The sequence below is a fragment of the Salarias fasciatus genome, chromosome 11 (genome assembly GCF_902148845.1).
Source record: "Salarias fasciatus chromosome 11, fSalaFa1.1, whole genome shotgun sequence".
NCBI lineage: Eukaryota > Metazoa > Chordata > Actinopteri > Blenniiformes > Blenniidae > Salarias > Salarias fasciatus.
This window is the reverse complement of record NC_043755.1, coordinates 21734396-21759542: the sequence shown is the minus strand read 5'-3', so window position 1 is coordinate 21759542 and position 25147 is coordinate 21734396. Positions and strand designations below refer to the sequence as shown.

The 25147-nt window shown below is 43.7% G+C and overlaps 3 protein-coding genes across 4 annotated transcripts; 2 read left to right on the top strand and 1 right to left on the bottom strand.

Annotated features, from left to right (window-relative positions):
- The first annotated feature begins 475 nt into the window (after positions 1-475).
- LOC115397181 (B-cell receptor CD22-like) lies at positions 476-4029 on the top strand. The gene is made up of 11 exons (XM_030103389.1): positions 476-527; positions 621-673; positions 1073-1405; positions 1500-1724; positions 1805-2083; positions 2396-2671; positions 2767-2845; positions 3056-3086; positions 3233-3373; positions 3449-3555; positions 3641-4029. Exons 2-11 carry the CDS (start codon positions 634-636, stop codon positions 3699-3701), a joined length of 1572 nt encoding a protein of 523 aa, XP_029959249.1. The 5' UTR covers positions 476-527; positions 621-633; the 3' UTR covers positions 3702-4029.
- Positions 4030-4138: 109 nt separating this feature from the next.
- Positions 4139-15594, bottom strand: hpn (hepsin). The gene is made up of 13 exons (XM_030103392.1): positions 15510-15594; positions 14472-14606; positions 8644-8751; positions 8415-8456; positions 8203-8332; positions 8007-8126; positions 7864-7904; positions 7501-7666; positions 7131-7321; positions 6366-6461; positions 6126-6268; positions 5871-6035; positions 4139-5785 (listed from the first exon to the last, which is right to left on the bottom strand). The coding sequence occupies exons 2-13, from the start codon at positions 14506-14508 to the stop codon at positions 5741-5743; spliced, it is 1284 nt and encodes a 427-aa protein (XP_029959252.1). The 5' UTR covers positions 14509-14606; positions 15510-15594; the 3' UTR covers positions 4139-5740.
- Positions 15595-16154: 560 nt separating this feature from the next.
- Positions 16155-21038, top strand: LOC115397182 (sialoadhesin). Of its 2 annotated transcripts, XM_030103391.1 has the most exons (8): positions 16155-16592; positions 16659-16801; positions 16951-17033; positions 17136-17341; positions 18363-18623; positions 19438-19743; positions 19852-19957; positions 20090-21038. In XM_030103391.1, the coding sequence occupies exons 1-8, from the start codon at positions 16529-16531 to the stop codon at positions 20151-20153; spliced, it is 1233 nt and encodes a 410-aa protein (XP_029959251.1). In that variant the 5' UTR covers positions 16155-16528; the 3' UTR covers positions 20154-21038. The 2 variants fall into 2 exon arrangements, with proteins under 2 accessions (XP_029959251.1, XP_029959250.1); XM_030103390.1 differs by having other exon boundaries at positions 16157-16592; positions 16951-17341; positions 20090-21037.
- Positions 21039-25147: the final 4109 nt, after the last annotated feature.

Genomic DNA, 25147 nt, shown 5'->3' with positions numbered 1-25147 from the left:
TCCATCCTTTTATATACCAGGTATGTTTTCACCCATCTACAGTTTATAATCTGAAATTGCAGATTATAAACTGATTTATTGTAATTATTTATATATTAACTGTAACTCTGTATTGAGTCAATTTATGCTCTTAACTTGAAAAACATTCCTTTTCTTTGTCATCACTGTGTTGAAACCTTGAAACATGTTTTCTGTGATTGAGCCAGATCACCAAAACGTATGAAAAGGTAAATGTACTTACAACTATGACTCACTTCTCTGCCAGTGAGGACACAACTGTCACATGTGCAATCTCAGTAAACCCAACATACAGAAAACAGGCAGTGTATTTCAAAAGGATTATACACTATTTGAGACTCCTGGCCAGTCTGAGTCAAACACTTGTGTCACTTTTGACCGAGTCCTGCTGCGTTTCTGCTCATAATATGTGACGCAGTAGAGCTGGGCCTTTCCACTTCTGCTTTTAAGCCACACAGCTCACATCAACAACAGGAGGCAAGCAGTCGGTCTCTGGTCTCTGCCAGGCGGTGAGTACTTTTACCTTGATGTTTTTGGTAAATAGATATCACTGAACCAGATAACAGAATGTCCAGTAATATTAAATACAATTGTTGTTTCAGATTCACTTTGAAAATGGAACGTTGGATTGTAGCTCTTCTGGTGATTCTACCAGGTAAAGAAAACCATTTCTAATTTAACAAAGCCACTGTAGTTTGACAACTTATAGGATTGTTTTTTTAAAATATATAATATTCAATAATATATAAGTATAAAACATTCTTCATTGATTGGTGTTATTTTTTAATGTTTTTTTTAAATAATAGTTTCAGCAAGGAATCTTTTATTCCTAGTTTGTTCTCCTGATTGATGCACTCAATCACACAATAGTGCTCAATAATGTATAAATCCTTTATAATGATTCGTTTTAATCTGTTCAGTGTTTAAGTTGGACACTTTCCATTTTCATATCCTCTTTTAAAGGTTTGATTTATTTAATTATTACATAATTTTGGAGGAGCAAAAAGCTGCAGTTTGCTTCCGGTGACAGTTCCCTCTTTATTTTTGTCTGCAGGCGTCTGCTGTGCAGACTGGAGCGTCACCCTGGCAGACCAGTGTGTCTTAAAAGGAGCTTCAGTGGTTATGAAGTGTCGGTATGACTACCCTTTTGCTACTGTCATCACATCAACCGGCTGGTTGAAAAAAGTGCCTGGAATCCAGAGACCGGTTCTCCTTTCTAGTCTTTATCCAGCCTCAGATCGCTTTAGATATGTGGGAAACAGCAGGGGAAACTGTGACCTGCAGATCAGTGACGTCCAGCTGTCTGATGAAGGAGCGTACCACTTCAGTTTTGCATCACTTTTCAGTGGTTGGACGAGCATAACCCCGGCTTATCTGTCCGTGAGAGGTAAAGAATCAATGCGTGGCTGTCCCGTTCAGTGTTGCTGAGGAGTTTAAGTTGCCACCGTGAGGCTGAGTGTGTCTGTGTGTGTGTTTGCCAGAGCTGACCGCCGCTGCGCAGCCGAGCACCGTGACTGAGGGAGATCAAGTCAGATTGACCTGTAGGTCAGGCTGCCCCGGCCCCGTTCCCATCGTCTGGTTCAGGGATGGACAGCCTGTGCCGGAGCCTGACTTTCGGGCCCGGAGAGAGCATGCTGGGAGTTACCACTGCGCCGTCCGCGGACAGGAGAGCGTCAGATCCGCCCCCGTGGCTCTCAGTGTTCAGTGTGAGTACATGAAAGAAAACTATACAGAATGACAGAATTGGTTTATTAAGCTTACTAAGCTTGATGATTCTCTCGTTCAGACGCTCCGGTGGATGTTCGTGTCTACATGAGTCCACAGACAGATATAATCCAAGGAGGCTCGGTGACTCTGCTCTGCCTTAGCAGCGCCAATCCTGCTGTGGTGAGCAGCGGATACAGCCTGTTTAAGGACGGGCAGCTGATCGGCTCAGGGTGGCTCCACACCATCTCGGACATCCAGCCCAGCCACACGGGACGGTACCACTGTCAGGCCCGGAACAACATCAGCCGGGGCGGCGCCGACCGCTTCAGCTCCGCTCCGGTTCGGCTGGACGTCCAGTGTGAGTAGGCTGACCTGTCTGGATTCATAGTCTGACTCATCACAGCAAAAGTACGCTTTCATGACTTGAAGATAGAAAAAGATGTCTGGTGTGCAACTTCCTCAAACCTGTCATGCCTCAGCCTGTGTTCAGGATGTGGGAACTGTCAGAACAAATTGCAAAAAATTCAGGGCAGCAAGAGGAAGTGGTGAAATAGGAGGAATCCCTTTAGAGGAGAAATATTTAAGTTGTGGAAAATGGAACATTCAAGACAACCTCTTAGAATTCTATTACCACTGGGCCTTGAAACCCCCCCCCTCTTTATGTCCCCAGACCCCCCCAGGAACGTTTCTGTGACTCCCCGGGTCCTGGTGGAGGGCGGCTCGGTGAACGTGACCTGCAGCAGCGACGCCAACCCCGCAGCTCACAGCTACACCTGGTACCGGCGCGACGCCTCCGGCCCGCTGGTCCAGGCGGGCTCCGGACCCGTTCTGTCCCTCCCCTCGGCGACGGCCTCGGACGCCGGCCTCTACCTCTGCAAGGCCATCAACCGCCTGGGAGCAAGCAACTCCTCCGAAGTGCTTCTCACCCTGGAGACGAAGCAGCCCGGTCCGTCCCCGGCTCCCTGTTTACACTCCCTTTTGCTCGAGGGCTTTGGGTAAATCATTTCCAACATGAACTCATCACGTGTTTTCTCTCCCCAGGCCTGCAGACCCTCCCAGTCCTGGCTGGCGTTGGAGCTTCTCTGGTTGTGATGCTGATGATCGCGCTGCTTTTGTTCTGGTGAGTCAGTGAACAGGGAGGACAGTTCGTGTGACCGAGTGACTCATGTTCTTTGTCAGGGTGTAATTTTGTGATGAATAAACTGTATTGTGTCCAGACATTTTCTATCAATTCCCTAAAATGTGCGAGATGAAGCAAAAAAAAAAAAAGTTGGAATTATCTGTTCAAAGTGCAGCTGAGTCTTCTTAATGTTCAATGTCGTTTTTGTAGGAGGAAGCAGAAGACCGCTGCCAACAGCAAAGTGAGTACATCCATCACAAGACTCATGCAACCAGTAAAGATTTTCCCTTTTCTTCTCCATGATGTTTCATGAAGATATCAGATCTCAGGCTGCATTCCTGTCAAACTGCATTATAACTCGTGTTTTGGTTCCGTTCTCCCCAGCAGACCCAGTTCGACATGAGGGTCAGTGGGAGATCACCGTCTTCATCCGCTGAGGATCCGTCTGACACGGTTTATGCCAACGTCTACATGACTCCATCCTCTCCTCCACCCTCCTCTGCTGGACTGGAAATGCCCCATTACCAGGTAAATACTGAAGAAAGCAGGACATCTCCACTCACAGTGGGAACAGCACACAGTCACTTCTGTCCTCTCTGTCAGGCTCGCTCCTCTAATGAAGACGAAGTTACCTACTCCACCGTGACCATCAAACCCAAAGCCTTTGATTTTCCACATCAGACCAGTGACAGGAGAGGGCAGAACTCCTGGTAGGTTCTCTATCCTTCCTCCAGTCAGTGCTGCTGTCTGTCCAGTCATCACTTCAGTGTTTCAGTGCTCTTCACTTCTCTTCAGGTCCGCCTCAGCAGGAAACAGTAACTCTGTGGTCTACGCCACTGTGGCTCCGTTCAGCTGAATTTCACCATCACACTGCTTCTGCACAGACTGTATGTGTGTGTGTGTGTGTGTGTGTGTCATCTAGCCTCTTTATGTGTGCAAGCATAAAGCCCTTACTGAAAATGATCTTTATTTTTCTGTATTTATATTTATTTATGTGCTTGCAAATATATTGCATAAACCATGTTGATACATATTTTTTATATTAAAAAAAATGTTGGAAAACAACTTCCTCCTTTCTGTAATGACGACTTGTTCACAATGACCCGTTTTCTTTTATTTTTATTTCAATACAACACTGAAGTCTTGTTTCTCACGACACACTGTATTTCTTCACTGATATCAAAAGGGAGGCGTGTGGCGGCTGAAACGGGCCTCTTCACCGCATTTTTCTGCATCAGTTATTGAGTGAGGCTCATTCGACTGAACAGAATCTCCTTCACAGTTCAGATCCAGTCCACTTTCAACACTCTGCATTTCACTGGCTGTATTAAAATCATCACACAGATGAGGAGATACGGCCCACACACGCCCCATAAAGCCACCTGACGTTCACATTGTATTTTATTTCCCGCTGGCATCTTAAAAAAAACACACACACACACACATTCACATTGTAAATCGGACATAAAAAAAGTGCCAGTGGCCTTTTCTGCCACTGTAATCCAAGACATGTAAAAATCCACACTGCAGAAATGATTGTTTTTTTTTCCTTATGTTTCATGTTTTATGTAATTATTCTTGTACGATACTTCTCTAAAGGTACTTCTACACTTTTTGAGAACATGATTGTCGTCTGTATTGCACCTCCGCTTGTTAAAAATTTATAGATCATTTTGATATCTGTAAGAATCCTAAAAAAAAAAAAGAAAGAAAGAAACATCTGATGCACAGACTGATATTTACAAGACAACAACAGACTGATTTGGAAATGAGAATCATCTGTCTCAGTTTACACAGGCATTGTGAATCATTACAAATTTGTGCTGGTTCATATAAAAAAACATGGCATGTATCACACAAGTGTAATTATATAATGATCTTTCCTGCTCTGTGCCGCCACTCGTCAGGTTCTTTACGGTCTCCGATATCATTATTCATAGATATTTAACAGTTACTTAGCTCCAAAAGGCTGGAGCAACGTGCTTTAATTGTTGAGTTTGGACAAACTCTTTTCATTTATTATCAATCAGAAGTCAGCACTAATTGGAATTGGCCACAGAAATCCCCAACAGAGGAAAATATTTTTCAAGGTTCAAAATTACGTAAGTGACACTAAGTTTAGCAATCAAAAAGCTTTAGCTCATATGTTGTGGGAATTATTTACAATTTCAATTCTTGTCTCACATGTATGCAGTTGAAATATCCACACAATAAAGAGTCATCTTAGAAACAGAGCAGTAATTCCTATTTAATTTCTTCAAAATAACAAAGGCTGGACTCTTATTTATTGGCAACTTTGAAAACTCAAAGATTTATCTATCTTTTATGAACGTATAAGCTGTGTTTTATTTGTTTCTGATTAGATCAGACACACGTTCAAAGTAAGCTGTTGGCACTTTAGCTTTTTTTAGCCATCTGTCTTCTTTACCAGAGGTGTCAAACATAAGGCCCGTGAATCATACGTTGTTATGCTGAATGGGTCTAAATTGACAATCCACGACAATTTCACCTGAACGTAACCGGCGACAGTTACATTTACTGACCCCAACAGTCCGATTTCATCTGAGATGTAGACATGCCAGCAACACCTGGGAGCAGAAAATGTTCGATCTCAGCAGTTCCAAACCAGGTTTTCATACAGCTGATGAGAGGTTAATGATATTATTGCTTTCCACAGACTTTAAGGATCTCTGGTGATCAAAGAATAGGAGCTCAGAGAGTGAGCGATTCCTCCATGGAATATTTTAGCGAGAAGGAAAGCGTAAAAGGAGACGGGGAAGGACGGATCCTTGAATTCCCTTCGGGGTGGCACAGACAGGTTCACAGTGTCACCGGCAGCTTCTGTCCTTACTGTCATCCACAAGTAGAAGAAGTACAAAAATGGAAGCAGGAGCCTCAAGTTCGGGCCATTTTGTGAACGCCTGGGGAGTTCTGATAGTTCTGAGAGGAGAGAAGAGGAGAAATGTAAACGAAAGTGACTCATGGCAATCAATGAATCCGATACATAAACGCCGCTGACTCTCACCCTCATGGCTGTGGATATCCAGGGCAGGAATCTGGACACTCGGGTGTAAACGCCAGGCTTCTTGGCCATGGCACAGCCCGTGCCCCAGCTCACAAGTCCCAGCAGGCGATACCGGCTGGTCTTCGAGAGGCAGTCGTCCGCCACAAAGGGGCCGCCGCTGTCCCCCTGGAACCACCGCAACAGTTCACAAACACGTTTCAGGTGAACGTTTGAGTTTCCTCACCAGAGATCCCACACCGTGACTTCGGCCCTCACCTGGCACGCGTCCGTTCCTCCCTTCTCAAAGCCGGCGCAAAACATGCTGGTGGTGATCTGGTTGTCGTAGTAATCCGGAGCGTTGCAGACGGCGTCGCTGATGATGGGCACGTTCGCTTCCTGAAGAACGTTTGCTAAATGGCCTGCGAGTGGAAGATCGGTTCATCAATAAACGAGATCAACAGCAAACGTGTTGACTTTATTCAAAAGGATCTCAGCAGTGATAAAACATGCACTCACCAGAGTAGCCTAAATTCCCCCAGCCGGTCACTGTCCCCATCTGTCCATCTATTAGTCTCTGGCCGTATGCTGGCAGACAAACAGGCTGGATGTACTCTGGAAACACACATAAACTTAGTGCCATTAGTGCTCAAAAGACCCGATGTGAATTCCACTCGCTGGCTGCTTCTGGATCTTTTGATTGTATTTCCTTCTTTCAGGCTCTTTACCTTCTTCAAAGATAATTAAGCGAACATGTGATCTTCAATTATGTTGTCAAGTATTGGGATGATGACATGATTTGCGATGAATACAGGAAGTTGAAAATGTGGATGTCAGTGTGTGTGTGTGTGTGAGAATGGAAATGGCACAGTCTTCAACAGCCAGTGTTTAAATCTTCTTAAACTGCAGGATTGTTTTGTAATTATAAACACCAAACACTAGATGTCAGACATGCTCAGGTTGAAGCAACGGGTCCCCAGTCTGCATACCTTTAAGTGGTCTGCAGACATTAATCAAACTGTTTAACTGTACAATAAACAATGATAAACCTCATTCTCTTGGCAGTAATTCGTGACTGTTTCTCCTTCATATTTACAGCACCAGTTTTCATTTATTCATTTTCAATCAGTCTCTGATAAAAATTTCAGAAACTCCCTTGAAAAGAAACCCATTAACAACCTGATAAAACATTATGTTGGATCAAAGACGTTTTGTTCTAAGGTAAGACTAAAACCTAATCCTCCTATCATCATTCTAACAAAGGAGGCCAAACACGTTTCCTACCGTTGAAGGTGAGAGGTTGAGTGAGGGCCAGAACGGCGATGTCTCTGCTGTTGTCGTCGATGTTCGCGTCTACAAAGGGCAGGTAGCTGCTGTGGTAGACGATGGTCTTCACCTCGGCCACGTTGGCGTTGACTGGTTTGTTATAGATGGAGCCCAGCAGAACACGCCAGCGGTTCACAAAGCGATACCGCCTGAGAAAAGACAGAAAGTGTAGATGTTCTGTCTGTGTCCAAACTAAACGCTGTAACTGCATTAAAACATGTGATTTCAACATGAGTTTTAAGTATACCTGCAACTGAAGTTGGTCAGACTTGAGGAATGCCACGAAATTTACATCAAACCACATTTTCCAGAGTTTTTAACGACTTACTCTGGGAAGCAGTGAGCGACAGAAACGATCCAGCGGTTTGAGATGATGGATCCTCCGCACTGATGAACGCCATCGTACTGCAGACTGACCTGCCAAGGCCAGCTGCCGTGCCTGGCGTCCACACCGCCGACGATACGGTCTGCGGCAAAGCTACGCCTGCCGCAGTCTGCCAAGACGAAGACATGGAAAACATACATAAATGAACCTGACTAGTGATCGTAAAACTGTGGACGATCAGAGCATCAAACACAAAGGGCAAGCTGATAGGGAAATACAAGCCGCCGTGTGGACAAAGATGAGAGGTGTGTGTGTGTGTGTGTGTATAAAGTGTGCCAGTGTGTCAGGAAGGAGCTGAGCTCTCACCTTGGCACAGCAGTGTGAGAACCTCCCTGCTCTCACAGTCACTGGAACAAAGACAACCGAAAACACAAACACATGCGAACTTAAGTCAGGGTTTGAGCCAACAGAGAGGACAGTGCAGTGGACAGGTACACTATGTGTGTTACCATGGGAACAGTGAGTCTTTGATTTTCTTGCCGTAGCCGAGCTCTTCCTGTTTGACGCAGAAAAACTCCCCGCCGTCGCCGCTGGCCTCCGGCACCGAAGTAACCGAGTAGTTCACCACACTGGAAACAAAACACACACGCTTCAGCCTGGGATCACACCACGACACGCTGGGATTCGTCTAGGTGTGTGTCTCACCTCACAAAGCCCACTTCTTCACAGCTGATGCTGGCTAGAAGCTCGTTGGCTGGGGAGGAGCACACCTGGCGCCACCTCCTCTGAGCCGAGTCGAAGACTCTGAGACGCTGGTCCGCTGAATTGACCTGAACTGTGGGGAAAGGCACGGCTTGAAACAACATCGGGGCACATTTCTGTAGCAATCCTGCTGAACCGAGGTCTCTCTGACTCACCGTCGTACAACCCCGTGTCCTCCTCCATCGTGCAATATGTAACTTCAGGGTTAAAAAAGAACAACAAGTACATTTAGTCTTTTAACAATTAATAAGGCCTGATTCAGACTAACTTCAGATCATCATGAAGAATGAAGCATACAGATTTATTTTAAAACATCTCAACATGTTGATCGTATGTGAATAAAGCGTATTGTTGTGTGTCTTTGTGAGAGCAATGCTGTCTGACCTACGGCCCAGACGGCGGCTCCAATGGCTCCCAAGGTCATCAGCGTTATGCAAACCCCGATCACTCGGCAGGGGGTCAACACACAGGTCAGAGAGATCCCCCTGTTCCCTGCACACATAAAAACAAACCACAAAGACTCCTCAGACTCACTTAACAGTTTATGCAGTTATGCAGAAGCACACAAGCCCTTGACACTGCAGAACAAACAATGTGAGAAAATCAAGTCAGCACTGAAAAACAAGTTTTCACCTGAAACTCATCTTCAGATAATGGACAAAAACATAGAGGCCCGCCAGTGTTTAATTTGGACTGTTTAACCATCATAAAAGCAAATACCACCAAGCAAATGCCCTGTTTTAGCTGACTAACCTGAATTAAAGAAGCCTGGGGCGCATTTCCTGGCACAAACTGAAAAGTCCAAACCACACGGATCGAATCAATAGTCTGAAGTCCAGCACTTCTCCAAAAGGCAAGAACAAACCTTTAAACTAGGATATAGTGCCATCACTGTCCTGCACACACATACACACACACACACACACACAACCACTGTGTGCATACCCTGCAGACACATGTTATTCTCTGCGTGTCCCTCTCTGCCCACAGAATCGTCTGACAGGAGTTTGTCAACAAGAAGTTACACAAAACTTCAAAACCGTGTCTCACATTGGTAAATAAATGCCCCTTCCAGGACCGTGCAGGCTATTTCACGTGCACAAACAGACATTTTTCACATTTTCATGAGAATCTTTGAAGTGAATCAGTCTGCACTGCCAGTTCTTCACCATCATCATCATCATTAACATCAAGGTTAGAGCAACAGAGCAGACAATAGCAGGAGGCCCGGGTTACAACCCTTCAGCACACACACATCAAATCAGCTGCCAAAGCTGTAAAATTTGACGAGCGGTACAGTTCTATCAACTACTACAAAGGGGAAGCGGGGAATATATTTTACAAAGGCGACCAGATTTGTTTGGATTGCAGAAATCACGGCACCGCCGGGTGTTTGACGTTTATGTTGGAGGCACGTTTCAGGGACACTGTTCCAGTAAGTGGCACATGTCCACCCATCCATCATCTCCGCTGCTTCAACCAGTTCAGGGTCACGGGGGGGGGGTTGGAACAGGTCCCAGCTAACTGGAGGCAAAGGGAGGGTGGTGCAGCCCCAACAGGTCGCCGGTCCATCACACGGCAAACAGAGACACAACCACACACAACGGTTCTTGTTTATCATATTGTGTGTTCTAATTCAGGAGTTCTTTTTTTTTCTAAGGCTATTATTGCCTTGCTGAGAGTACCTGATATATATAATTATCTAATGCTCACCAACTCACAGTCAACACTGAAGGCAGAAGGCCTAGATCTGCACCTGAACTACTAAATACAGGCAACATTCGCTAAAATGTTGAAGAAATCGGTTATTTTTAGCACCTCTCTGAATAATTTTTTCGATTCATCAACATGAAGTTCACTCGCTCATGTGGGATTGTTGGGTTTTTCTCTGTAAAAGTGCTTTTAAATGACTGTTGTAAACTGAGCTTTCAAAATAAAATGACAACGACCTGTGAAATACTTGAGAAAGCCAGTTTCACCCTCAGACACGTACTGCTTTTAAATCTGTTCGCCACATTCCATGAAACCAGAAGGACTGTAATAACAACAGTGAACATCCATGAGCCAGGAAACAACTGGAGATACTGTGGGTACAGCAGCGGTCCCAAATCAGAAAAGAACAACATTCTACATGGCTCCTGCGTCCCGACTCTTACCTCTCAACTCTTTCTGCTTTGATTGAAAAAGGTCGTATTTGTGCTTATGTGCTCTGTCTTTAAAATGAGAGTGTTTTTATTATACAGGACACTGAAACACTGTTTTTGTAAGTGACGCAAATGCAGCGTTTCTGGACCCATAACATGAAACAAAGTGTGTTTTGGTAGCTTACAGGATCCTCTTGTCTGTGTTTTCACTGCTTGGATGAAGAAACAGCAGGAATGACAAGGAGGCAGTGTTTTCCCAGCCCAGTCGGACCACCGGGTCCCACCACTGCTGGATTTTTTTGGGTGTTATCAAGAAACCTGATCGTGGTGGACCTACTAATCCAGTAACCTTTAACCCTTTTCACGGCTATCTCCCCAGATCTGCTGCGTCTCTCTGGGACACTGACGACATTTCCCTGAAAGCTACCTCCATTTTCCTTGCGTGGCTGTTCCCTTCTGTCTCCCGCCCTCTGCTCTCGGTGACTGCTTCTCCTCCCTTCCCTCACCTGTCTTCACCTCCTCTTCTGGGTTTCCCCACGCACACACACACACACACACACTCAGTCCACACGATAATACTGCTATTGTTCTCTGAGATTCACTCAAGACGGGGGCATTCTGATTACGCAGAGAAGGACGAAATACGGACAGGTGACTCAGTATTAGTGTCCAACATCCACCGCAGCTTCTATCGACAGGACGTGCCACGCTCGTCTCCGGTCTCCGTGTTTTGCTGGAAATACCAAAACCTTTTCCTCCTCATCTCAGTTTTTACAGATACACACCAACGTCCATGCTGCTCGCTGCACCAGTCCTCCCGTCTCCTCTGCGCAGAACGGAACAAGCACCCCATTGTATTAAAGTCTACCTGAGCCCAACATGGGGGCATCTGTGTGACGAGGGAGGGGTTTCCAGGAAGTCATGGTGATACGGTGTACTGATGAGTTTCCAAGAAAAATCGACAGTTCCAATGAGTTGTGAAATTCAAATGAATTTATTACTTTTAATATATTTTCGTATATGTTTCTTGAGTCACAGTGATTGACTTCTTAAAAATGGTATAGTTCTAGAATGGGTGTCAAACATAAGGTCTATGAGCCAAACAGGACTGCAAGAGGGGCCAGTTTGGCCGACAAACCAAGCCACCAAGCATTAGTGAAAATTTCAAAGAAAACTACGTTTTTTTAAACCAATTTCTAAAGAGTAACAGACACAACTCAAGACTGAGATCTGAGCTACAATGTGAGTGATTCTGTCATGAAAGACAGCAAACTAGCATTAGCTTCAAAACCATGCATCAGAAGGTTTTATTTAAATTGGCTTCATGTTGAGATTCCAGTAATATTCTGGAGCAATTCTTTAATTTTTCAAAAAAAAAAAAAAACACACACACCAATGCCACGTATACTCTCCACCACAACAACAAAAAAAAACTTTAAACTTTAGGTTGTTACGACACTATTTCATCACTCAAGAGGAAGTCAGACTGTGTGTGGCCCTGGACCTAAATGGGTTTCACACCCTTCTAGAAGTTTCCTCAAATGTGCAATGAGCGAGTTCTTCTGCCACTTCATCCAAAATAAGAACCACTTACAACACGTGACAGTTTTCAATATTATGATGCATTTTTGACAGCAGTAAGAACCAGAATGTTAAACAGTTTTGTTTGTGACTGGACAGTCATACCGAGAATGTCCTGGATCACACAGCTCTACTTGTTTCCTTTCATGTGGTTTGATAATTGTTTTTAAATAAGATAATGGTCCATATGTTTCAACCACCTTCAGTACAGCACTGTTTTCATGTCTCAGTGAAACTCTCGACCCACCGCAGAGTGCGGCTGGATAGTCTGTAGCCATGGCGTGAGGCGTTGCAGTAAATAAGGCTGGAAAACCAAGCAGGAATGAGTCATCGTACAGCGTGTGTGTGTGTGTGTGTGTGTGTGTGTGTGTGTGTGTGTGTGCCTCATCCTCACACACACATTTCAAGGAGATCATTTCTGCCTTCTTTCCATGAGTCCCTCTTTACTCATAGTATGGAAAATTGGGAGGAATGAACCGCTTCACATTCCCAGAAGAAGCAGCTGTGTGGATGAAAGAGATCGCTCAAAATCTTACACCGATTATGATCATTTTTGTTATTTGCTTTTTTAGGAAAGTTTTAATTTTTTTGAACAACAGCGTAAGGGAGGCTGCAGACAGTTCACCCATGTCAGTAGGGTTAAACATCTTCCCTTACGCATTTTGTTAATTAAAAAAATACCGCTACCTTACAGGATGGCTCAAAAAACTAAGAATCAAAAATCTACTGAGGAGACGTAAAAGCAAACTTTCATAACAATCTTTAAATTAAAACTTTACAGCTTTTCTTTGTTGTGGCGCAGACTTTACAGGATGTCCATCTCAACATGAAGTCAATTTTAATGACAACTTCTGGTGCAAAATATAGTGAAACGTCCAAAAAACGGTTATCATGGCTAACAGCATGGCTTTGGGCTAATGCTAATGTGCTAGCTTTCATGGCACCATCATTGATGTCTCAGCTCACATCTCAAGTATTGTGTTGTATCTGCTATTCTTTGCTATTAGTAAGAAATTTGTTGAAAAGAAACAGCTATATTTTGTTTTCACGATTTGCTTGGTGGGCTGATGACCAGACTGGATCTCTCGCAGTCCAGCGTCGGCCCACGGACCCCATGTTTGACACCCGTGCTCCAGGTTGATGTTTAATAGGCCCTGATGACCAGCCCCACGCCTCACTGCACCTCCTGCTCTCTGTCATTTGGACTTTGAGAATTATAGAACTCTCTGGAACGAGAAGAGTCAGACTCCTGAAGCCCTTCTGAAAGGAACGCTCACTGCACAGAAGCAGAAGGAGACCTCACACACACACACACACACACACACACACACACAGAGTCAATGTTTGACTCATACATGTTGTGGTTACCATGGAGAAGAAGTAAGAATACACACAACAATAGTGTTCAATAGATATCAGTGTGACGATTTAGTAGATTGTTTTTGGCCATGTTTGACCATGTTTGCATTCCTCATCTTGTTCATACATGTCGCTGCTGAAGTAATCTCCTGAAAATAGATGCAATCTCAGCCCAGACCGAAGCAAAAACTCAGCCACGCCGTGCGAGCGCCACTCCTAAACTGCTCAGTGCCTTTATGATAATTACACACAGTAAAACCCTGGAGTGATTCACTACATCTGGGACCAATCTCCTCAGTCAGGAAACAGAGCTGACAGGAGCAAACGTCTGCCGAGACGCAAACGGCAGCAAAGACAGCGACCGGGAGGGCGTGGGCGTGATTTTCAGCTGAAGGTAAGCGCCTCTTCATATATATCACAGTGAAAATTAGTAAAAGGTTGATTTAAAAGTGTCATTTGAGCATTATTTTAAACTTGGAAACAGTTCCTGTCTGAGGGGTTTGTGAGTGTGCACACAGCATGAACTGCTTCCTAACAACACTAAGGCACAATCTTATCAGTCATTCTTTTACTGCAGCTTATAATTTACAGTAACACTCATTAGGAGTCATAAAGCTGTTCAGCACTCCAACGCCGTATCGCGTTTCAGCTGAAATCAACAAACAGAAGGGCAAGACGTGAAGTGTGTCACCATCCTGTCTGGCTGATGGATCGTGCTGGAACTGCATGGAGACGCAGTGAGAACTCTGTTTATGATACTTCAGAGAACGTGCTGCCAGTGTTGTAAACAGAATTTAGTTTGAAGGACTTTGATATATCTAAAGCTCCTTAATCACCATCATCAGAAACTTTTTAATAGGTGAGAGAAACATGACAGCCAGTCCAAACCCTCGTTCTAGAGGCTGAACAACAAACCTCCAAAATAAATCCAGTGAACGCCGGAGACACGGCAGGGTGACTTGGAACAAACCGGTTAATGGTTAACTGTCCAGTGGTCTGATGTCTGTTCTCAAATACAGAAAACAGGCGGCATGCACTGCAGCGTGACCAGCACGGCGTTTTCCTCCGTGCAAGGGCTTCGGAGAAAGAAAACAGGAATGCATGCAACGTGTGCGCTCAGTCACTCACCCATCTTCCCTTCTGTCACCACTTTCTCAGCATACATCTGTGCGCGATAGGAAGCGAAGGGCAGCAGGAGACAATGACGATGATCCTGTCCCCCTTCCTGTCTTCTCTTCTTGACAGATTGTTCAGTTCTTTAGCCTGGTGATATAACATGAGTGCACTAATAAACACTTTGCAAAAATAATTCACACAAACAGAAAACAATGGAAAATAAAGATAACTGAAGTTTTTCTATCATTTTATATCTCAACTGCACTCCTATGGCCCAAGCATTGTCCATCACTGAGAAAATGTTACAGTAAAATAGTTTTCCATTACAACATTGATCATGTTTTAGTGAGTTATTAAATAATAATAACCAGAAGTGTTCAAACTACCATGAAAGAGCTCCTCGAGCCTTTGGACTGAATTGCAGACAGTTCTTTTGTCTTGTGACATAATATCAAGACATTATTAGGAGCGACATTCGAGACTTTTGGAACAATATTCCTCACAATACACATAAAGAAACAGCAAACAATGGGATAGAAGTGAAAGACTTCAGTCATCTCAGATGAGTTTTTTTTCTTTCTTTCTTTCCATCACAGTTTAAACTACACTCACCATACATTTAACTCTTTTTTTACATCTAATGGAAGACAACACAGTATTTTTTTTCCATTCCATAATTGATCATTATTTCAAAGTCATAATAATTAAGAGTGCTCAAACGACAACAAGAAGATCAAGCTTTTAATTTATTTAAATAAGTCAAATGAGATGAGATAATGATATGAGAGATTCAACAATCTGAATTAATGTGTATTTCAAAGAACTTAGCATTGTTAGCCGTTGGTTCAGCGTGTGTGAACCCTGCTGGTACAGAGATGGTTAAATGGGTTCAACAGACTGAAGGGCAGCAAATAAGTTCACAGCGACGAACTAAAATGTTGAATATGCATTCACAATTCTTTGTTTTTAAATCATTTTCAGTGATTAATGAGACATATGTAGGCTCGGTTAATACCGTCAGAGAGACAGTTTTTACAGAAAATGACTCACCTCACCTGTCTTTTTTCTTTGAAGCAGGTGGAACTCCAAATTCCACATTCAAACAAACAAAAAAGACAGTTAAAATCCGTTTTTATAATTAGAAAATAAGAAAAACACGTACAAAAAAAAAAAAAAAACAACTTTGGGGGTCCGCTCAGGAGCCTCCTCTACTAATCCCACTCTTCAGTAAATCTCTCTCTCTCTCTCTCTCTCTCTCTCTCTCTCTCTCTCTCTCTCTCTCTCTCTCTCTCTCTCTCTCTCACAGGTGTCTGAACCCGGAGATTAACAGAAAAACGCTCAAACCGGTTTCTATCAACCGAAACCTCCGGTTCCCATTTCGAAGAGAGAGAAGCGGAGCATCTGGACACTGGGGGCTGGCTGGACGGAGTCTGACCGCGCTGCTCGCTCTGCGCCTCTGCTGGGGTGCGGGGAGCGGGGCGCGAGCGCGGAGCCACGGCGGAGGGGACGCTGATGACGTCAGCTGACGCAGCGGGCGCGAGCGCGACCTGAAGGGTCACGTGTACACCTGACCTAGCTCGAGCGCTGTCTCAACTGACATCTTTTCAAACATCAAAATATATATATATATATATATATATATATTTTTTTTTTTTTTTTTTTTTTTTTTTTTTAAATCAAATTAATTAGAACACAAAAACTGTTTGACACGAGGAGACGGTGCAAAGGAGAAAAAGAATTTCAGGTAAGGAGGGAGGAAATTTAATCTCTGTAGCTGCGATGCTTCACATATATTTTTCCCAAATAAAGCGAACAGAATTCTTAAGTATTTACTCTTCTCCACCTCAACACACACAAACTAACATTTCAGTGTTGTAAGTTCCCTTTACTGACATGACTGCCTGTCGACACCCCAGTTCCTGATTGGTGGAGACAATAAAAGGGAAGCTTTAAGTGGTCTGAACAGGAAGTCTTTGCTGTGGAAGAAGTACACACTTCATTACCAAGACTTGTCTGTAAGACTGAGGACCATCAAGTGGGTGGAAGCCAAGGAAGGGCAGCAGGTGACCATGAAGATGCCTGGAGGTGCAGCATGGTGGAGGCGCTGGCTGCTGCTGGCTCTTTCTCTGAAAGGCAAGTATATGCATGAAACCACTTCATTGCATTGCAACAGAATAACTCATATGTGATGCTCCTCAGGTGTTCTTGCTGGCGACTGGTCAGTTCATCTGCCCTCAGGCCCAATCTGTGCTGAGGCTGGCTCTTCAGTGGTCCTCCCTTGTTCCTTTGACTACCCCCAGAGCTCCAATGAAACAGGGGGAGAGGGGCGGCTGTCCGCTCAGGTATTTCAATAAAGGAGCCATTGTTACCTGTTGCTGCATTTCCTTCCAGCAGTCTGCGGTCAGGAATAGAAGATATCAGAAAAATTGAATGAAATCTTTGTTTGAGCATCATATAAATGTGAGACAAACTTTTGGTTCTGTTTTGTCAGGATGGAGGAGGCGTAGCAGAACAACAGATCAGAGTTTTATCTGCGATGTGGTGTCTCGAAAACAGTCGATGTGTCACTCCAAGGTATTTTTCACGAATGACAGAGCAGCACACTAAAACCACAACTGAGAGGCCATATTGGTGTGTGTGTGTGTGTGTGTGTGTGTGTGTGTGTGTGTGTGCCAGGTATGTGTTCCACAGCGCTGGCATTTTCCCAGAGCCGTCCTACCAGAACAGGGTGCAGTACCTGGGACAACCTGGAACCAACAACTGCTCCCTGATGCTGTCTGACCTGAGACCGTCGGACAGTGGGAACTACGTGTTCTACCTCGTCACCAGCCATCCGACTGAGAAGATGCCAGAGCAGAGCGGGATTCAGCTGCTGGTGTCAGGTAAAAAAAACACTCAGTCCTCCTCTAGCCCCTGTGCGTCCATGAGCTGAAACACAACTGATCAGAATACGTTATGTAGTCGTCCAGTGCTCTGAGATCAGTTTGTGTGGACAAAGTTTAACCAACTTTTTTTTCACAAACACTGCAGACCTTTGTGTTTCACTGTTGCAACATGTTTGTCTGTTCTTCCATCTCTCTGTATTTCTGAGAACGTGTCTTTGGTTTGTTCCTTATTTTGTTTTCTATTTTCTTCTTATCTGATCAAATCTATCTTTCCATTTGTCTTCAACTTTTAACACTTGACAGGCGATGGTGATTGTTCCTGTTCAGAAGACAGATAACCTCTAATCTTAATAAAGTAAACTTCATAATCAGCTGTAAATATTAATAATAGACCGTCTCCTCAGTCCAAACCTTTGTTTGACACTTTGAGCTATTTGTGAAAAGTAGAACTGAAACTGGCTACAGCTGTAAACTTCACTTAAGAACATTTGAACTGGAATCAGAGTTTAAACCATTTGAGTCACAGGATACGACACTGCATTTGTTTTCAGAGTATTCCCACAGTTAAACATGTGGAGATCTCTGTCTTGGAGAAGTGATTACTTGAAAAGAAAAAACAGAGTTAAGAAATCCTGATTTTTTGCTCTTCCTTCTTTCAGTGTCGTGTTCGTATTTTTGTTTCAAAACCCTTAATGAGTGCTTTAGCAATGGCTAAGAAACAAAAAGCATGTCAGTTACATGAAGACACTGCAATGGCTGATTAGGTAACAAAAAACACATTCATGTCCCAAAAAATAATAAAGCAGACAGTAAACAAAGTGACATAATAATAGCGTTAATCTCAGTGTTTCTAATATTTTTGCACAAGTCCCAAAATAGAGCTTCATGTCAGTATTTTTTTTTTAATCTCAAAAATCCTGTAAAAGTTTGTATATATGTGAGCATTTCTCGAAAAAATTAAAAAAGACGATCAAATTTAGAATTCAATCTCGTAAGCTGTGTTTTCCTTTTAATACAGGCTCCGGGGACGCAGTGACGGTTCTGGCGAGTCCGTCCGGTGGCATCAGTGAAGGAGGAGCAGTGAGTCTGGCGTGCTGCAGCCCTGCGGCCGCCGGACCGCAGGCCGTCTTCACCTGGCGCCGCGGCTCCAGCCTGACACACAGTGGACAGGTGTGGAAGATCGCTGGAGCCACGTCAGATCACTCCGGCAGCTACTACTGTCAGACACAGGAAGCAGATAAAGTGCAGAAATCGTCACTGCTGAGCGTTGATGTGCAGTGTAAGTGAAGCTTCAGGTCTGATTTTGAATTTATGACATGGAGAACGATGCTCTGAGCAGAAATCTGCCTTGTCTGAATGAACAGCATGAGGGGAGGCTCTGCTTGTCGCTGCCTCAGGTTGCAACTCCCATCACTAATAAGGAGTCAAATTTGGAAAACATTTATATTACAGTACCTTTTAGCAAAAAATAGTGTTATACTTTAGCAATTTTGGCTATAAATTTAGGAATTATAACATTTGCATGTTATTCCATTATTATCATAGCATTAAAAAATCCTTTAAAAATGCAATACATACAGTCAGTAAAGTAATGATACATAAATAAGCGAGAATTTCTTGAAATCTAAATCTTTAATCGCAGTTTATGTGCAGCTATCTTGTCAATTGGTGACTGGCAGAGTTGTCACGTTTGTTTATTGAGGATAAAAACTCTGCGACTCTCAGTTATGGTTGTGAGTTTGTTTTTCTATTTTTTTACATTATTGATAAGTTGTTACATTATTGGCTTTAAATCCTGAAACTAGGTAGTACACTCATAGCACACAGAAGCATACACAGATTAGTTTTTTTATTTTTTAAAATGGTTATTTGTCAGATGAAGTAGAAGCCTCTTCTTCATCAGCATTTTTATGCCTGCATCCACGTTATGACGTTCAGAAAACACTGTGAGGAGAGGTAAAGAGTGGATGTTGTTAGAGGAAAAAGCATCCTCATATAGTTTAGCTTCAGTTACTGGATGGCAGTTAACGCTTTGACATTCTCAAAACACAGAAATCCTCCAGTAGCTGATCTTTGCTGCGTCTCCTGTCCAGACTCCCCTCGAAACACGACCGTCTCCGTCTTCCCTCCCGGCGAGCTGCAGGACAGCCTCCCGGCGACCCTGACCTGCAGCAGCAGTGCGAACCCGCCCGTCCACACCTTCACGTGGTACCGGGGGGCGGCCTGTCTGCCCACGGCGGACAGGAGCCTCCATCGGGGGAAGCCGTCCAGAGCGGCGGCGGCGGGCAGCGGCCTGAGCAACGCCAGCATCACCGTGGAGGAGTACGGGCAGCACTGCTGCGTCGCACGCAACGCACACGGTTCACAAACCAGCAGCGTGGTACTCCGAAATACAAAAGGTGGATGTCTGAACAGTTCCTGCCATCTCGTCTCTCCGTCTATGATTTCCACAGTTCACTGTTCGTGTCAGACATGTGAACTGACCTCTGTGCTTCATCTGCTCACAGCTTCAGTGGTGCCGTCGGTCTCTGCAGCCGCTAAAGTCGCCCTCATCGCAGTGGCCGTCGGGGTCCTGCTGGCCGTCATAGCCATCGCTGTCTGCTTCATATCAAGGTCAGACTCTTACTGTGTTGTTATTAACCACAATTCAACACATAACTGTTGTTTTATGGTCTGTGTGGATTAATGATGTTCTTGATAAGGATTTGAGCATACAGTACATGTTCTCTCTTCTGGTGTTTTCAGGAGACGGAAATCCTCCAGACACCAGTCATATGTCCTCACTGCAACAACATCCACGCAACCCTAAAGAGATAGCAAGGTCACCACGGTGACTTACAAAAATAATGTTTACATTGAGCAAAAGAAACTCAGGAAAAGATTACTGAAGTAAGTAAGTCCAAATTTACACGACGACTTCCTCTCATGGCTGCACTTGTCTTTAGGTGCGGTTAAGAAACCCTTCAGCTGGAATCAGGTGAAAAGAGGGGAAAAAAAGAGGTGCAGGGCTGAAGATGGTGGCACCAGCTCACACATTATGAACCTGCAGATCATAAATCTGCATTCATGCGTTTACAGCATCGACAGCTTCATACTGTATCATAGTAGAAAAGGAAACTCGGGAGCTGTTCGAATTAGGACTGTGTCATTTGTTTACATAAATCTCCTCAGTGCACAAACAAATGTAGCTGAAATCAAGAAGAAATAATGTGGTTTACATTGACAGTAAAGCGTTCTTGTGCTGCCTGTTTGAAGACACAGATGTAAATTTGAATAGCTCAGCACTTGTTGTGATTTCGACATCCGGAGATGTTTTCAGTATTCGTAGACAGAGAGTCCGCACTGTGTAAGAAAGAGAAAATCCTGGAGAAGTTGTGACTGGAAGCTCATGTGTGAGGTTGATGAAAACATCCAAGCAGTTGGGTGAAGTGTGTGTTCGCAGCTGAGACTGTATCGTGTGTGTTTGTGTGTGTGTGTGTTTGAATAAACGCCTGTGTGTGATAAGAAGTGTAACACTAAGCAGAACTGGATGAGAACGCAGGAAGGATAAAAACCAGGAGGACAGTGACTCCGACACCAGCAGGACACTTCATTCACAGAGCAAACAGCTCCAGGCCCTTTTTTAAATTCTATGTAGATATTTTTATAATAAAATAATTACACATGTAAAGCAGCGTTTTTGTCTTTTATTGGGTGATTTGAAGAATGAGACAGCCAGCCTGTTCAAAATAAGTGTTTTTCTCATCAGAAAAGGAAGAATTCAGTTTGAATAACTTGAAGAAAGCAGCTGACATAATGCCCATTTCAAATCTTTTGCCACAAGCGATGCATCACGGGAGTGATTAGCCAGTTTTGAAGGCCCAGTCAGATGAAAGGTGAAAGAAATCTGATTGAGGAAAATGAAATGCAGACATCATAGATCTCACTTACAGTGGTATGGAAAGTATTCAGACCCCTGGAAGTTTCTCACTCTGTCATTGCAGCCATTTGCCAAAATCAAAAAAGGTAATTTTTTTTCCCATTAACGTACACTCAACAACCCATCTTGACAGAAAAAAACAGAAATGTAGACATTTTTGCAAATTTATTAAAAAAGAAAAACTGATTACATGGTCATGTCCCACAATACACCGAGATGTTAGTACACTGTTACCAGCAATTACTACAAGATCGAATTAAGGCTATATACATTTTGAATGTTAATTGAATTTCAACCTTACGATGAAGGACCAAAACTGCCTCAAATAAAAATAAATACAGAAATACAAAAATGGGTCAATAAATACATTTAAGTGACAGACAATATTAAGTTATCACAAAATTAGAATGGAAGGTAATGCTGTTAAAATGTCTGATAGTATTGAGCGGTATATTTTGCCGTTTGTAATGATGATTTTCAAAGTGATTTACTGTAACTGGTCTGAGAGGATTCTTGTTCCAATGTGACATGAGTGCCGTCAGTTTCACAGACCAAGTCCAGTATTCATGTGAGTCACTGGACGGCAGCTGTGTTTCTCACCAGAATCTGGTCTGGGATTTTTCTTTTGCTGTTTTGGATAGCATCTATTCTCTTCTTGATGGGACTGAAACGTCCATTTAGAGACTACTGGAATTTCCTTGTTGCCGACACGGACATTTAAACAAAGATACCAATCAATCTGGATTTCCAGTATTGAGGCTGTTATGTGTGGATATTCTCTAACCAGTAGGTGGCGCCCCAACCACAAGACAAATCTCTGGAAGTTACTGGTGACAGCGTAGCTCCACAACGCCATGAGAAAAACTGAAAAGGTCATGAATAATCAATTGTTTAACCTTGGAGGATGAAATTTGGGAGGCAAGTAGACCATGAACACATGTTCTGCTGTTTTCAGTTGATTTTTCAAAGTGACGTTGTGATTGAGATGTAATTTGGTTCACCCATTTACAATCATTCACCTTGAATGATTGTAAATGGGTGAATTAATTGTCCATGTTTCCAGTAGCAGAGTGTGTGAAGTTTGGTGCGTGTTGTGTTTTTCATGAAGAGGTGGCGGCGCCACAAAGTGAATGTGTGGTCAAACTCTCCGCACTCCGAGTGCTTCCACAGGTCGGGCCTTCCTGTGGAGACTCCTGATGGTCTGCTGTCCTCTGGTGTGACGTCCACTCCTGGAGCAGGAGCCACTCGGCTGAGAGCAGAGTTCGAGCAGCCGGGCTCTAAGCCGCCTTGGTCCAGGACCTGCTGACAGGTTGGATTCTAATCCACAGTGAGACTAAAGTTCAGTGGACTTCATGTGCTTCTCTCTGTTGTTTTTCGTTCTTTGTTCAGATCCACTGGAGCAATGATGTGAGAGGGCACTGAGCGCTCCCGGCTGCCTCTCCAGCATGTCAAAGGCCTCCTGGATGTCCAGGACAGGCTGGTCCTCGCTCCTCACCATGCGGTCCGTCTCAGCTTGCTCGTCCCAGCGCCCTCCACCTCCTCGCCGCAGTGTCGCCCGTCTCCTCCTCCTGCTGCTGCTGCTGGGTTTCATCAACTCAGATTGGACGTAGAAGCTGGTTGTGTTGCAAATAAACAGTAAATCAAGTGTATTCACGTCTTTGACGAAGCCTCCTGCTGCTGGAAGGAGGAAGCTGTTTTGACAGGTGTGGATAGAAAGTCCACAGTGAGACTAAAGTTCAGTGGATTTCATGTGCTTCTCTCGGTTGCTGCGTTTTTCTCTCTCTTTGTTCAGATCCACTGGAACGGAGGCAGAAGTCTCTGTGGGAGATGTCCTTCAGGAAGTCCAGCTTGAGTCCCAAACCAGCAGATCTCCTCATGCGGAGTGGAAAAGTTCCCTTTTGAAACCCTGCAGAGAAGAAATGAGAAGATTTCAATCAGTGTGGTTTCCAGTAGTGTTGAACTCCAGAGTCTGACCAAAGGTCCCCCTGGCCACAGAATGAGCTTTAGGAATAAAATGTGCTTCTTCAACGTTACCGCTTTTTATTTAGAAAAATATGAAAATCCTCTGAGCGGATGTGAACTCTGAAGAAATGTAAATAAAATATGCTGAAATGGATCCAGAGGGTTTCCTTTTAATGAGTCCTATATTAACTTTTCACTGCGTTTGATCTGATGGAGAAAAATGCTTTTAGCTCTCAAGTGACACCTGCCTGCTGAAACATGTCTGGAAACTGGTATGAAATTTGTCTGATACTGATGACATTCAATGTAACTGCTTCCTAGTCATTGAGTCCATGCTGTTCATACTGTTGAAAACAAATAATTCATTCTAATGAACATCTTCATTAAACACCGTGAAAACTAAAACGAGGAGATAAAAATCTCAATATATTTTCATGACCTCAATCTCTGCAGTCATTTAAATACACTTCATTTAAAACAAAAGTCCTATCTGACAACACTTCAATATCACATTCCAATTTGTAAAAATACACACAGACACACACACAACAGAATCAACTCAATTCAAGCTTTTCATCTGAATAACAAACTTCACAGTGGTGCACGTGCAAATGGGCATTTCACAGATTAACTGTCTCATACAGAAATGCAATGCAAACGGACTACTTTTATTCAAAATTAGTGTTTCACACCACAAATCACTTTAATAACGAAACAAAGTTACAAAAAAAACTATGTACCGTGTCCTCTCTTGCTCTTCTCTCTTCTGTCTGTCCCTCGTGTTTCTCTACTTCCTGTTTTCCACTCAGCGCTGTGTCCACCTAGTGGCCAACAGGGAGAACTAATTACCTGACAAATGTATCTGGCTTAATTTACGTTCATCAAATCATGTCTTCATTAAACCTGTAGGTTCATTTGAAACAAGTGACTGAAGTCGGATGTTTCGGTGTTCATCCAAACATCTTAATCAGCGTCTCACTGAAACAGGAGATGGTTCCAAGGAACAAACAGCAGGAAGTCACATTACATTTCATCCAATCATGAAGTCCAGATGATTCTGATAGTGAATGAACCAAACTCACCATGAAAAGTTTTATCCAGACGGATCCAAGTTGTCCCACTGTGTCAAATGTGCTGTAAACTATGTTTGACTGAGACTGAGACAATAAATCCGGCTTTTTTATTTTTTGTTTTCAAGTGTTTCTTGTGTCAGTCCTTATTTGATGTGCTCCTTTGTCTTTATTTCATTCTCCGTCCTGTTATTTGAATTTGTTCCCTTGTTCAATAAAGTTGTGAGCTGTTGTAGCCCCGCCCCCTCAGTGACGTGGCAGGATCTGGACGAGCACGTGCAGCTGCTCTTAATTTGACAGTCACATCCCGCACGTGTCAGATGATCAAAGCTACAGCAATTTAAACTTTATTGTAAACACGGTTGAACGGAGTTTTGAAGGACAGCTCCGTACTTGTGTCGGTTTTTAACTTCTGCTTTCTGTAGCAACAAAGAGACGCTGAAAGAAGTCAGTCACCAGTTAACAGGGGGACCAGTTAATCTGAAACACCTGCTGGGAGCGCCCTGCAGGAAGTGGAAGTGAGTGAACCTCTGGATTGAACTCCAGAATAAGTAATGATAACATGGAAATGTTGATAGCTAGAAGTTCTGCAACAGCCATGGAGGTGCAGATTATTAGATAATAGCACATGCCAATCTGGAGAATGAAGGTAATGCTGTTAATTCAGAGCAGTGCATGGAAGTATTGCATAGACGGATTACGGCATGGGCAAAGTGGGCATGTGCCCAGGGCCCAAGAGCCAATAGGGGCCCTCTGCCAGGCTTTTAAAAATTTTTTTGTCCAAAACAAAAAAAGTATGTTCATACTCACAACAGTTTGTTTTCGAAATGGAGATGCGGGCACTCAGTGGTT